We start from the raw sequence: 12,079 nt of genomic DNA, 5'->3' as shown, positions 1-12,079 counted from the left end.
TTTAGAGCTAGTGGCAGCGATGGAAGGAGTTATTGCGAGTATTAACAGCTTCTGTGTGGACTTTGATCTTCCCTGCAATCGGTTGGCAATTATTGCTCTGCAGAGTGAGAAAAGACTGTGAATCCTGCGTCAGAGGAGACGACGGCAGTGGATTCATCCGATAAATGCGCAGAGGTTTACCCTTGGCGTGTTTTCTACACTATACCTGGAATTGAGGGATAACCCGGACAAGTTCTTCAACTATGTGCGCATGAGGCAGGACTTGTTCGAGATATTGGTGGAGTGTGTTGGAGCACAAATCTGGAGAAGGGACACCTATATGCGGTTTTCTATTTCACCGGCGGAGCGTTTGATGGTGACCCTTCAGTAAGTAATTTATTTTTAAAAAGGTTTCAGATTCTGCAAACTTTTATTGTTATGTTATGGCTTGTATTTTGTATTAATTTTACTTTTTTCCCTTTTTTTACAAGTTTCCTGGCAACTGGAGAATCCTTCACCTCCCTCCATTACCAGTTCCGGCTTGGGATTTCAACGATATCTGGAATTGTACAACAGACATGCCGGGCGTTGTGGGATTGTCTACACGAGGAGTACATCCCAGAGCCAACACAGGAGAGGTAGTTGTAGATTGCCGACAACTTTCAACAAATCTGCCAGTTTCCAAATTGTGTTGGTGCTGTAGATGGGAAGCATATTCGGATTGTGAAGCCCATTGGATCTGGATCAGAATTTTACAACTATAAGAAATTCTTTTCAATTGTACTTATGGCCATTGCAGATGCAAAATGCTAATTTATTGCCGTGGACATTGGTGCATATGGTTGTTCAAATGATTCTCAGGTCTTCAAGATGTCCGCAATGGGCCGTCGTTTGTATGGAGACAATTTTGATTTCCCACCTCCAAGACCACTCCCTGGAACAACAGGCCCACAAATGTCATTTGTGTGCGTTGGCGACGACGCATTTCAGCTTTCCAAACACTTTCTCAAGCCATATGGTAGTCGTGGATTGACACACCGCAAAAAATTTTTAACTATCGATTGACCAGAGCGCGAAGAGTGGTGGAATGTGCTTTTAATATTTTAACTGCAGACTGTGGATGAGGTGGTGAAGGCGTGTGTCATCCTGCACAACTTTGTACTTTCAAAGGAACCTGTTTCCATGGAAGAAAATCTTTCTGAAACCACCTTGTGGGATCATCAGCAGCCAACTGTTCGGAGTACTGGGTCACTGGCAAGAATGAGAGACACATTTGCAGATTATTTTCTGACACCAGAGAGAAAACTTGACTGGCAAGATGACATGGTATAATTTTTATTTTTTGAAATTTTTCTTTATACTAATTGTGGGTAACAGTGTTGTGTTTTTGTTTTTTTTTTACCTTTTACACCACTGGTGTACTTTTGAAATGTTACCAAGTGTTGTGTTTTTTGTTTTTTTTTTACCTTTTACACCACCGGTGTACTTTAAACCTTTACCAAGAAAAAAAAGAAACTACACAATAAAGTTCTTTTGAAAAAAAAAATTGTTTATTTGTGAAATTTTTTTCAGAATTTTATATTTGAAAACTGTTATTTTTTTGGTAGAAAATTTTTTTTAATTTTTTTTAGAAAATATTTTTTACACATTACAAATGCTGGTATTGGGTGGAGATACTATCAGAGGGGTTAACAGGGTTGACCACATCGGGGGGGGGTGGAGGACTGGGAACAGAGTTGGTGAGGATCATGAGTGGAAGGGGGGTTGAAAACATGGGGTTGGGACGGGAGTTGATGGACAGACGAGGTTTGTGGGAACACTGAAGGTGTGTGTGGGGGGTGGGTATGGTGAGGACATTGGGGTATAATGCAATGGGGAAGGAAGGTACTGGGAAGAATGGAATGGGGAACTAGAGAAAGGAGGGAGGATGGACAGGGGGAGGATGGGATGCTTCAGAGAGTACCTCCACTAGAGCATTGTGACAGGCTTGCATCACACGCATCTGCTGGTGAGTACTTAAACCTTCCATTTGCCGGACAACTGATTGAAAAAAAAAATGTCTCGGTGTCTGGTTTAAGTCTGATTTCATCCGTTCCATGTATCTTCTGAGTTCCATGATACTTTGATTGATCATGTTCAACCCAGAAGATAACTGTTGTCCATAAGTGTGGAAACCATTCTGGACGGATGAGTTCAGACTCAAACAGTCAGACAAGGTCATCCTTTCCTGACCTCTCAGACGCTGCCGGCCAGAACCAAAAGTTGGTTGAGATGTTGCGGCAGTGTCAGAGGGGTAGGTTAAAAGGTACTGTAAGTTGTCACCAGCAGCTTCATGTGATGAAGTCTGCCCTGCTGCTCTAGTGCTGGTGGAGGGGATAGAGGGACCAGACAAGAGGGAAGGTAGAGAGGGGTCGGATACCTCGATGTGGTCACCGGTGGCGGTCTCCGAAGGGATCCCTCCAGAGGGAGGCAACTCAGAAGCAGGCTCCCGAGTGCTGCAGACGGTGCTGAAAAAAATATATATTAAGATATTGATATTTCATTTTACATTGTTGAAAAAAAAAAATTTGTTAAACATGTTAACACTTGTACTACAGAAATGGTGTGTGGAATATTTACCTTCTGCTCACCATCGTCGACCGGAGGAACGACAGGGCTCTGTAATTTTTTTATAGGGTGCTCCTGCGTCCTCCCGATCCACTCGGGGCCTGCATCTCCTTGTTGAAGTCCCTCTTGAAGCGGTCCCTGAGCGACTGCCACAGTGTGATAACCCTCTCACCTGTGAAGGAAAAAAACAAAGTGGTTAGTATTCAACACTTCACATGGTGTAACACAAGTTACTGAAATTGGAATACTTACGCACAAAATCCCTGGCCCTCGCATCGAGCGCCTCCCAGTTGTCTACAACCTCCGAACACACCTCATCCCAGAGCCGTCGGGTGGTTGGTTGGTCGGCATGTAAACGGTTTGCCATGTTCCACAGCGGTTCCCGTGGTTGCACTGCCTGGATGAGGTCGTCAGCGTCAATGATAAGACCCTCTTCAAATGGTCTCTGGGGAGCACGCTGTGAAACCTGTGAAGAAAAAAAATAAAAACAAAAAAAAAAATTATTACATTCAAACACATGAGGTTCATTAATCAATCACCCAAATAAAGGGTTACTTACCGTTCGCCGACCACCAGAGGCAGCACCTCGACGACGCTGAGATGTCCTGGGAGTCGCTGTAGTGCGGGCACCAGATTGTGAAGACTGTAAAAAAAAAAAAAAAAAAATATTGGGTTGGATGGATGCGTAGTTATTGTGTGTGCGGTGATTAATGTTTGTGTTGGGTGTATTATTTATGTATGTATGTAAGTTTTTGTATGTGCTAAACTTACACTCTGCGCGCCCCCTCCTTGCATTTCTCCGCCCTGCATGTCTCCTCCTGGAAGCTCTTCAGCTTCCTGTGAAAACATAATACATGCATATAGGTTATATGATGTGAGGGGGAGCTCTCAGAAGAAGACATTCCTGCGGCCTGGCTTGCGGGTCTGCTGAGGTGTGGCTGGCGGGTCCTTCAACGGATCACTGGCGGTTCTGCTGTGGCCTGGCGGGTCCTTCCTGAACGGATCTGCAAGTATAAAGACACTTGTATAGCTACTATACAAAGGGTATTAAAAGCTTTCAGGCCTTTATACTTACTGAGAACACTGAAGTTGGTTGTATGCAGGTCTGCTGCGGCCTGACTGGTCTGCTGCGGCCTGGCGGTTCTGCTGCCGTCTGGCGGGTTCTTCCTAAACGGATCAGCAAGTATAAAGACACTTGTTTAGCTACTATACAAAGGGTATTAAAATCTTTCAGGTCTGTATACTTGCTGAGAACACTGAAGTTGGTTGTATGCAGGTCTGCTGCGGTATGCCAGGTATGCTGCGGTTTGGTGGGTTGTTACTCAAAGGATCTGCGAAAAAAACAAAAAACAAAAAAAACCTTCATTGGTATTAATGTGTGTAATTCCCTGAAACTCACTGAGTATACCAAAGTGTTTGCATGTGTTTAAATTCCCTGAAATCTCTCACTGAGAGTGTAACCACACTGTGATTGCAGGTGTGTAATTCCTGAGTATACCCACACTTTTAGTGTTTGCATGTGTGTGCATTCCACGAAAATCTCTCACCGAGAGTATACCCAAGTGTTTGAATGTGTAAATTCTAATCTCTCACTTGAGTATAACCACACTTGTATACCAAAAACCAAAAATTAATGTACCTTTTTTGTACCTATTAGCCATGCTTAATTTTACCGGGTTTTAAAATGATACTACAGAGTTTTTAAAAACAGTTTTTATTAAAATTTTTTTTTTTTTTAGTATTTTTTTTTTCCCACAAGTAGGAGCTACTCTACTCTTTATTTTAAATACCACAATAAATTAAAAATAAAAAACTGATATACAAGAGAAACACCACATACAATACACAACACAATCACAGCACAATTGCAAATATTAAAATAAAATTCAGTACACATGCAACAGATAATGAAAATATGGAAAAAAAAGCATGCAACACTAGGAGGCCACGAACATACATGCAGGAAGGCAGACCACACACACACACTCGGACACACACAGACAAGCCACACACACAGGCAGACAAGCCACAAACACACAGACATGCCCCCTAGCACAATTGCAAATATTGAAATAAAATTCAGTACACATGCAATAGTAAAACAAACTATGAAAAAAAAAAAAAGCATAATAAAAATGCCCACACACTGGGAAAATACATGCAGGAAAAAGCAGACCACACACAAGCCACAGACACACAGACATGCCCCACACAAATAGTTTAATACTCACACAATTGCAGGCTTTGGTAGCAGGCCTCTCCGTCTTTGCTTGGTGCTGGGCAGGTGCTGTCAGGCCTCTTGCTCCAGGAGTCTTGCAGCTGGGGGTCTTGCTGCTGGGCAGGTTTTATAGCTCAGCTGGGGGTCTTGCTGCTGGGCAGGTGCTGTCTGGCTCTGGCTCTTCAGTCTGGCTGGTGCCGGTTGTCTGGGTCCAATGATTAATTAGCCCACCTTATATAGTTTTTGGACTGTCTGGAAAAGTATGTTTGTTTTTTTTTCTGAGCATGCTCGGTGCGATTTAGCGGATTCCACCGGCAGATTCTGCAAAATCGCGGATCTGCCGACCATAGGCGCCCATTCTACCGCATGGCGGACGTCGGCAGATGCGCCGTCGTCCGCCTTTTTGACGGCGCCAAAAAACTTTGCAAGGTCCGTTCAACTCAGGCAGAATCCGCCAGGAATCTGGCGGATCCGCCGAATAGCGGACGTAACGGACGACCATCCGCCAAAATCCGCCACTAATGTATCTCAATAGGAAAAAATGGCGGATCCTCCACAAGAAAAGCGGATCCGCCATTTTCACTTTTTGGCGGATTTTGACTGATTTGAAAAAACTGATGTGTGAAACAGGCCTTACGCTACATATGAGCTTGGTCATGTTCCATTGAATTCCTGCACACCTTTGATGGAAGGAAGGCTCAACTTCTTGTCTTGAGGGATGTAATATGGGCTGAACTAATATTTTTTGCTTGCTTGTGTACATGGTATCATCAGTAATTTTTAATTTCATAACTTCAGTTTCATTAGGATGATTATTCTCACGATGTTAACGGCATATATTTATTTGAGAAATCTATCACACCATCCGGTCTATTTTGTTTTCAATGTGGCTTAAATTTCCATTGTTGTTTGGACAGATGTATAAGACCAATTTATATCTGCTTTGTTTTGTTTCCTATTTGCCACAACTATCAATGGTTTGTGGAACTGCTGTAGTATTTTTTAATAACTTTTATGGTTTTTCAGTAACTCCCATCTTCATTTGCTTCTTGTTGATTAGGATGTGCACCACGGCAATGGAACTCAGCGAGTTTTTTACAGAGACCCCAACGTTTTGTACATCTCCCTGCATCGACACGATGACGGCAACTTCTTTCCTGGGAGCGGAGCTGCTGACGAGGTGATCAGGGTCTCAATAATGACACAAGTCTGTCAGTGGTTTCTAATCCGTAGCATTACTCCCCTTCCTGCCGGTTAACCGCCTGTCACAAGGCAGACAGGGGCTTTGGCTTATACAATCTTTTGCAGCCCTTAATAGTAAGACTCCACCTCATGATATTCCAAGCCATGCACTTTCTTCCAATAATCACAGACAGATGACATAGTTAGAAGGCTAGGATTGACATTGCCGATCACGTGCTACCTCTACTACCGAAGGGACTCTTGGGGATGAAGGCCTGAGAGGATTTTGCATTGTAAACAGTTTATCATCATCACTTTGATATTTTAAAGAACAAAGGATTTTGCAAAAAAACGGGGAGGAAAGATGCAGAACAGATGGGAAATATACGTTCCTGCCCAAAATAACTCCTTTGAAAACCGTGTTATAAAAGTGATAGACAGAATGCTTGCTTTTCATCAATTGAAGCTTTTGCAAGAGAACAAAAAAAACTTTTATCTCCTGAACTGTTAACCTTTTAGCTGCACAAGGAGCCTGTAGCTCCACATTGTCAGTCAGACTCATTTTATCTTGAGAAACTCCCGTCCACTCCCCGTATTATTTTTGGGTGGTTGTCTTATCAAGCTAGATGTTTTGACATATTCCCCACCAAGCAGCTGATCAAGGGTGTTTGGCTCAAAATAACCAGTTCAGATTCCGGTTTCTGGTTTTCACTTTCACACATACTTCGTCATCTGTCAGCATAGCTAATAAATATTGTTAGACACTCCAACTAGATATATTGTTTTTTATTTTCCAAAATATAGGAATTAGTGTTCCCATGATATTACAGTGATTGATTTTAACCTCCTTCCTGCTTTGCCATATTTGTATCCAATCGTATGTAGATGAGATTATGATCACATAGGACAAGATGTGGTCTACTGGTTAGGATTTGGCGTGACAAGGGTGGGTTCATGCCAAAGCTCTGAATGTTTTATAAAACAAGTAGAAGAGATCGGTGGCTTTCAACCTTTGTTTTGCCAGCTGAAAAGCCACAGTTTGGAGACCACTTTGGTAGACAACAGCCCTTATTAATACAAAGAAATGATGACTAAGGAAGTACCTTAATAAGGTTTTGTGCAAAGCATACATTTGTTCTACACACTTTGGAAAGTAGCTGTCTATATAGGTAGTAGAGATGGGCAGGAGCTTTTTTTGATGCATTTACTGGTATGAAGAGTTATCTTAAGGTGTCCAAAATCAGTAGGTTTAACCACACACTTTAATGAGACTTTCAGCCATCCTGTGGGTATGTTGGCCTACTGGTTCTCACTTGACATCATCTATTAAAATTCAAACACACAATCCTTTTAATCTGTTGGGGGACAAGCCACCGCTAGAACGAGTTGGCAGCAGCTTTATCCTCTCTCTTCACAGAAAACATGTGTAGAGGGAGTTGGGAGAGATAGCGGTCAGGCACCAAGCATGGACATCTTAAAGGGAATCTGTTACTTGGATTTTGCTACCCCATATGCTGTATATCTACCTGTTTTCTGAATGCCGAGCTCTATATAACCTCGCCCATACCACTGATTGGCAGCTTTTTGTGTACACTGTGCATAGGTAGTAAGCTTCCACTCAGTGGTGGGGGTGGGGTTATATGGAACTCATGTGTATGGAGGACTACATGGAGCAGGTTTACTATTCCTTTGGTGATAAACTGCTGTTTATAAAACATTGATTTTACCAAAACTATGGCAAGCAGCACAATACGTGACGCATTGTTGAAATTGTGGTATCTGTCTTTATATCATACAGCTCTCAGTTTAGGTGCTAAAAACCTGGTGACAGATGCTTTTCAAGAGTACTCCATAATCATTAGATTTGTGGTGGATTCTGCTAAACCATGCAGGAACATCCAGTAATGATCAAAAGACCCTGACCAGTATTGTATTAGAAGATGTGTAGGCACCACTATAGCAGCACCCCCTGTAGATTTTGGCATGGAAAAAAAATTACAGATAGCTCCAACAGCTGTTATGCATGACCAAGCCTCACCTGGATCCGTTCACCTCAAACCTTCCATCATGACCCCAGGAGAACACGCTGTTCAAATCATTCTAAGTGCATATTATCGTGAACTTAGCTTACATGTAATCTTAATCACAGGTTGGTGCCAACAGTGGAGAGGGCTTCAATGTGAATGTTGCCTGGGCAGGAGGTTTGGAACCCCCTATGGGTGATGCTGAGTATCTTGCCGCCTTCAGGTGAGTCTCCAAATGTATTCCTCTACCCTTCTGTTTTTCTTGCCTTTCCCTCTTTTTCTAGGTTTCCTTACTCATCTACTCTGCTCCCACTTTTCACTCCTTTTCGTTTCTGTCTTTTCTGACCTTGTAGTGCATTTTAGTGCTGGTGGAATATGCCGGATGAGGAGAGCTGGGGACTGAAGCCCTCTGGGTGTCCACAGTACAGGTATTATTTGGGCAATATCAGGGCAGCCCTCTCCCAGTTAGACATTTGTATCCTTATCTATACACCTAACAACAGGTACAATCAATGCGAGTTGCTGTGGACTTGACTGACCCAACACATTGTGCACTATTAGTATGACAGGTGGGCCGTATACACTGCCATTCTCCAATACCCAACTAAGTTTATTAAGCCATTTGGCTATTATTCAGGGACTTTGTCTGCATGGTCATACTAATAAAGTTTTACACTGCTTGGAGTGCTCTGAAATTAACTTATGTGTTCAGAGAGTGGCATGCAGCCCAGTGCCAGGTAACATTCAGCAATGCCCGTCCTCATTACCAGCACCGGTCCACCCTGTTGTCTCTCTGCTTTCTGCTAAGACATTGTTTCTGGTTTCTTTCTCAGTTCGCCCTTTCCTTTACTTGTGGTGATGTGTTCTGGTACGGTATCTTTCCAACGTGTCCTCTTTGACATTTCATAATTAATAGAAATGACCATCTTCTGGTTAATCGATGCTGTCCTGCAGCAAGTCCAATTCGTTCATATCTTCTGTCCTTGTAGTCACGTACTTCCAGAATAAAGCTGATGTGTTTCTTTTCTGTGGAGAGATGGGTCATCCTCTGCAAGTCTGTGAATGCAATAAAATCAAACTTTACTTGCACAAAGTAATACGTGCCATAATGTATTACTCTGTGCCACAATGCACATTGGTATTTTGTGGCACAAATTTTTGGTTCAAGTCACAAAATGTAAAATGAGAAAAAAAAAATTACGTGACAGAAGAAACTTAAAGATACAAATAATCCAAGCTGCTAATCTCACTTGTACAGGTGGCTATTTAGCTCATATATAGAGAAAAGTGTAGATGGAAAGTGGTTGTTTTCTTTAGCAGCCCTAAAGCTATTGAGAAGTTGATAGGTACTGGAATAACGAATTTAATCATCCGATGGTCCATCCATTCTCCATTATGATGTAGTTTAGACGATAGATTCAACTATTTCATTTCTGCATTTAAAAAAAAATTTCAAGTGCAGAAACTGGTTCCTGACCAAGTCTGAAGAAAAGTGGCCACCAATAATAATCAATTGCCTTTCATATTGGCTTCAATTAAGCCTCATTCAGACATTCGTTTTAGTCGTACGTGTTCTATCCTTGTTAGAACCTTTCACATGTATGCAAAAAAAAAAGACTGAGATGTCCATTTTGGTGAATGTGTTCACACACAAAAAAATAGCACTCGGATGCCATCCATGTGTCGTCTCGTCTGACTGATGTTTGCTTTTTACTATCTAATAGGTAGGAGAAGTTTGAAAACTTTTTTTTTTTTCTATACTAGAAAACAGATACATAGACTAAAATATGGATGAAAATTAAGTGAAAAACACTGCTTAAAATCGTTCTGTTTATCTCGTACTCAAAATAAGAAAAACAGATGCATGGGAAAAACCTAAGTAAAAGCACTGCTCTATATCCAACATACTTAAATGGATGGAAATGGCAAACCGATCACAGGGCAGAGGTGAAAGCCCCAGAAGTGGGACACCCGCACCTACTTTACACTTACAAAATGTCTTGTGAATATGCAATAAATGTCTAGAATAGGAGCATTCCTTTAAAACTATTATTTTCATTTTGCACTGTCATTACATTTTTAATTGTTACATGCGCTTACCATTATAGTATACTTAGTATGATTATTTATATGCTAAAAACAACTGCAGTTAGTTACACAAAACCAAACCCGTCCACATTGTTCTGTGGTTGCAGAAGAAATCAATTAAACTCTTGAGTCTCACTCAGCCTCTATGACAAATGAGCTCTATCCTTTATATTGTCTGGATATCTACAGTTGTGGCCAAAAGTAGTGACACCCCTGCAATTCTGTCAGATAATACTCAGTTTCTTCCTGAAAATGATTGCAAACACAAATTCTTTGGTATTATCTTCATTTAATTTGTCTTAAATGAAAAAACACAAAAAGAATTGTCCTAAAGCCAAATTGGATAAAATTCCACACCAAACATAAAAAAGAGGGTGGACAAAAGTATTGGCACTGTTTGAAAAATCATGTGATGCTTCTCTAATTTGTGTAATTAACAGCAGCTGTAACTTACCTGTGGCACCTAACAGGTGTTGGCAATAACTAAATCACACTTGCAGCCAGTTGACATGGATTAAAGTTGACTCAACCTGTGTCCTTGTGTGTACCACATTGAGCATGGAGAAAAGAAAAAAGACCAAAGAACTATCTGAGGACTTGAGACACCAAATTGTGAAGAAGCATGAGCAATCTCAAGGCTACAAGTCCATCTCCAAAGACCTGAATGTTCCTGTGTCTACCGTGCGCAGTGTCATCAAGAAGTTTAAAGCCCATGGCACTGTGGCTAACCTCCCTAGATGTGGACGGAAAAGAAAAATTGACAAGAGATTTCAACGCAAGATTGTGCGGATGTTGGATAAAGAACCTCGACTAACATCCAAACAAGTTCAAGCTGCCCTGCAGTCCGAGGGTACAACAGTGTCAACCCGTACTATCCGTTGGCGTCTGAATGAAAAGGGACTGTATGGTAGGAGACCCAGGAAGACCCCACTTCTTACCCCGAGACATAAAAAAGCCAGGCTGGAGTTTGCCAAAACTTACCTGAAAAAGCCTAAAACGTTTTGGAAGAATGTTCTCTGGTCAGATGAGGCAAAAGTAGAGCTTTTTGGGCAAAGGCATCAACATAGAGTTTACAGGAGAAAAAAAGAGGCATTCAAAGAAAAGACCACAGTCCCTACAGTCAAATATGGCGGAGGTTCCCTGATGTTTTGGGGTTGCTTTGCTGCCTCTGGCACTGGACTGCTTGACCGTGTGCATGGCATTATGAAGTCTGAAGACTACCAACAAATTTTGCAGCATAATGTATGGTCCAGTGTGCGAAAGCTGGGTCTCCCTTAGAGGTCATGGGTCTTCCAGCAGGACAATGACCCAAAACACACTTCAAAAAGCACTAGAAAATGGTTTGAGAGAAAGCACTGGAGACTTCTAAGGTGGCCAACAATGAGTCCAGACCTGAATCCCATAGAACACCTGTGGAGAGATCTAAAAATGGCAGTTTGGAGAAGGCACCCTTCAAATATCAGGGACCTGGAGCAGTTTGCCAGAGAAGAATGGTCTATAATTCCAGCAGAGCATTGTAAGAAACTCATTGATGGTTACCGGAAGCGGTTGGTCGGTTATTTTGGCTAAAGGTTGTGCAACCAAGTATTAGGCTGAGGGTGCCAATACTTTTGTCTGGCCCATTTTTGGAGTTTTGGGTGAAATGATCAATGTTTTGCTTTTTGCTTCATTCTCATTTGTTTTTTCATTTAAGACAAATTAAATGAAGAAAATTAATACCAAAGAATTTGTGTTTGTAGTCATTTTCAGGAAGAAACTGAGTATTATCTGACAGAATTGCAGGGGTGTCAATACTTTTGGCCACAATTGTACATTACAGTATGTGTTAAGACAAGATGGATTCATGTATAAGGAAACTAAGACGCCAAACTGGAAAGGGTCTACTCCTTAGACAACTCCTTCTTTATTGCTGTAGTCCCCTGTATAAAATAATAAAAATGTACACTCCCCTCCCGCATTGGTGCCGTTCAGTGATATTGGC

The 12,079-nt window shown here is 41.7% G+C and overlaps 1 protein-coding gene across 1 annotated transcript in view; it reads left to right on the top strand.

The window, feature by feature from the left end:
* HDAC7 (histone deacetylase 7) overlaps positions 1–12,079 on the top strand; it is a 51,319-nt gene that overhangs the window by 17,766 nt on the left and 21,474 nt on the right. Inside the window, exons 5-6 of the mRNA XM_073561438.1 lie at positions 5,865–5,984; positions 8,136–8,233. Coding sequence (XP_073417539.1) covers positions 5,865–5,984; positions 8,136–8,233 — 218 coding nt within the window. The remainder of the gene's footprint in view (positions 1–5,864; positions 5,985–8,135; positions 8,234–12,079) is intronic.

Source organism: Dendrobates tinctorius, unplaced genomic scaffold (assembly GCF_039654945.1).
Source record: "Dendrobates tinctorius isolate UK_male_01 unplaced genomic scaffold, ASM3965494v1 ptg000319l, whole genome shotgun sequence".
Classification (NCBI taxonomy): Eukaryota; Metazoa; Chordata; class Amphibia; order Anura; family Dendrobatidae; genus Dendrobates; species Dendrobates tinctorius.
This window is presented reverse-complemented; position numbering and strand designations above follow the sequence as displayed.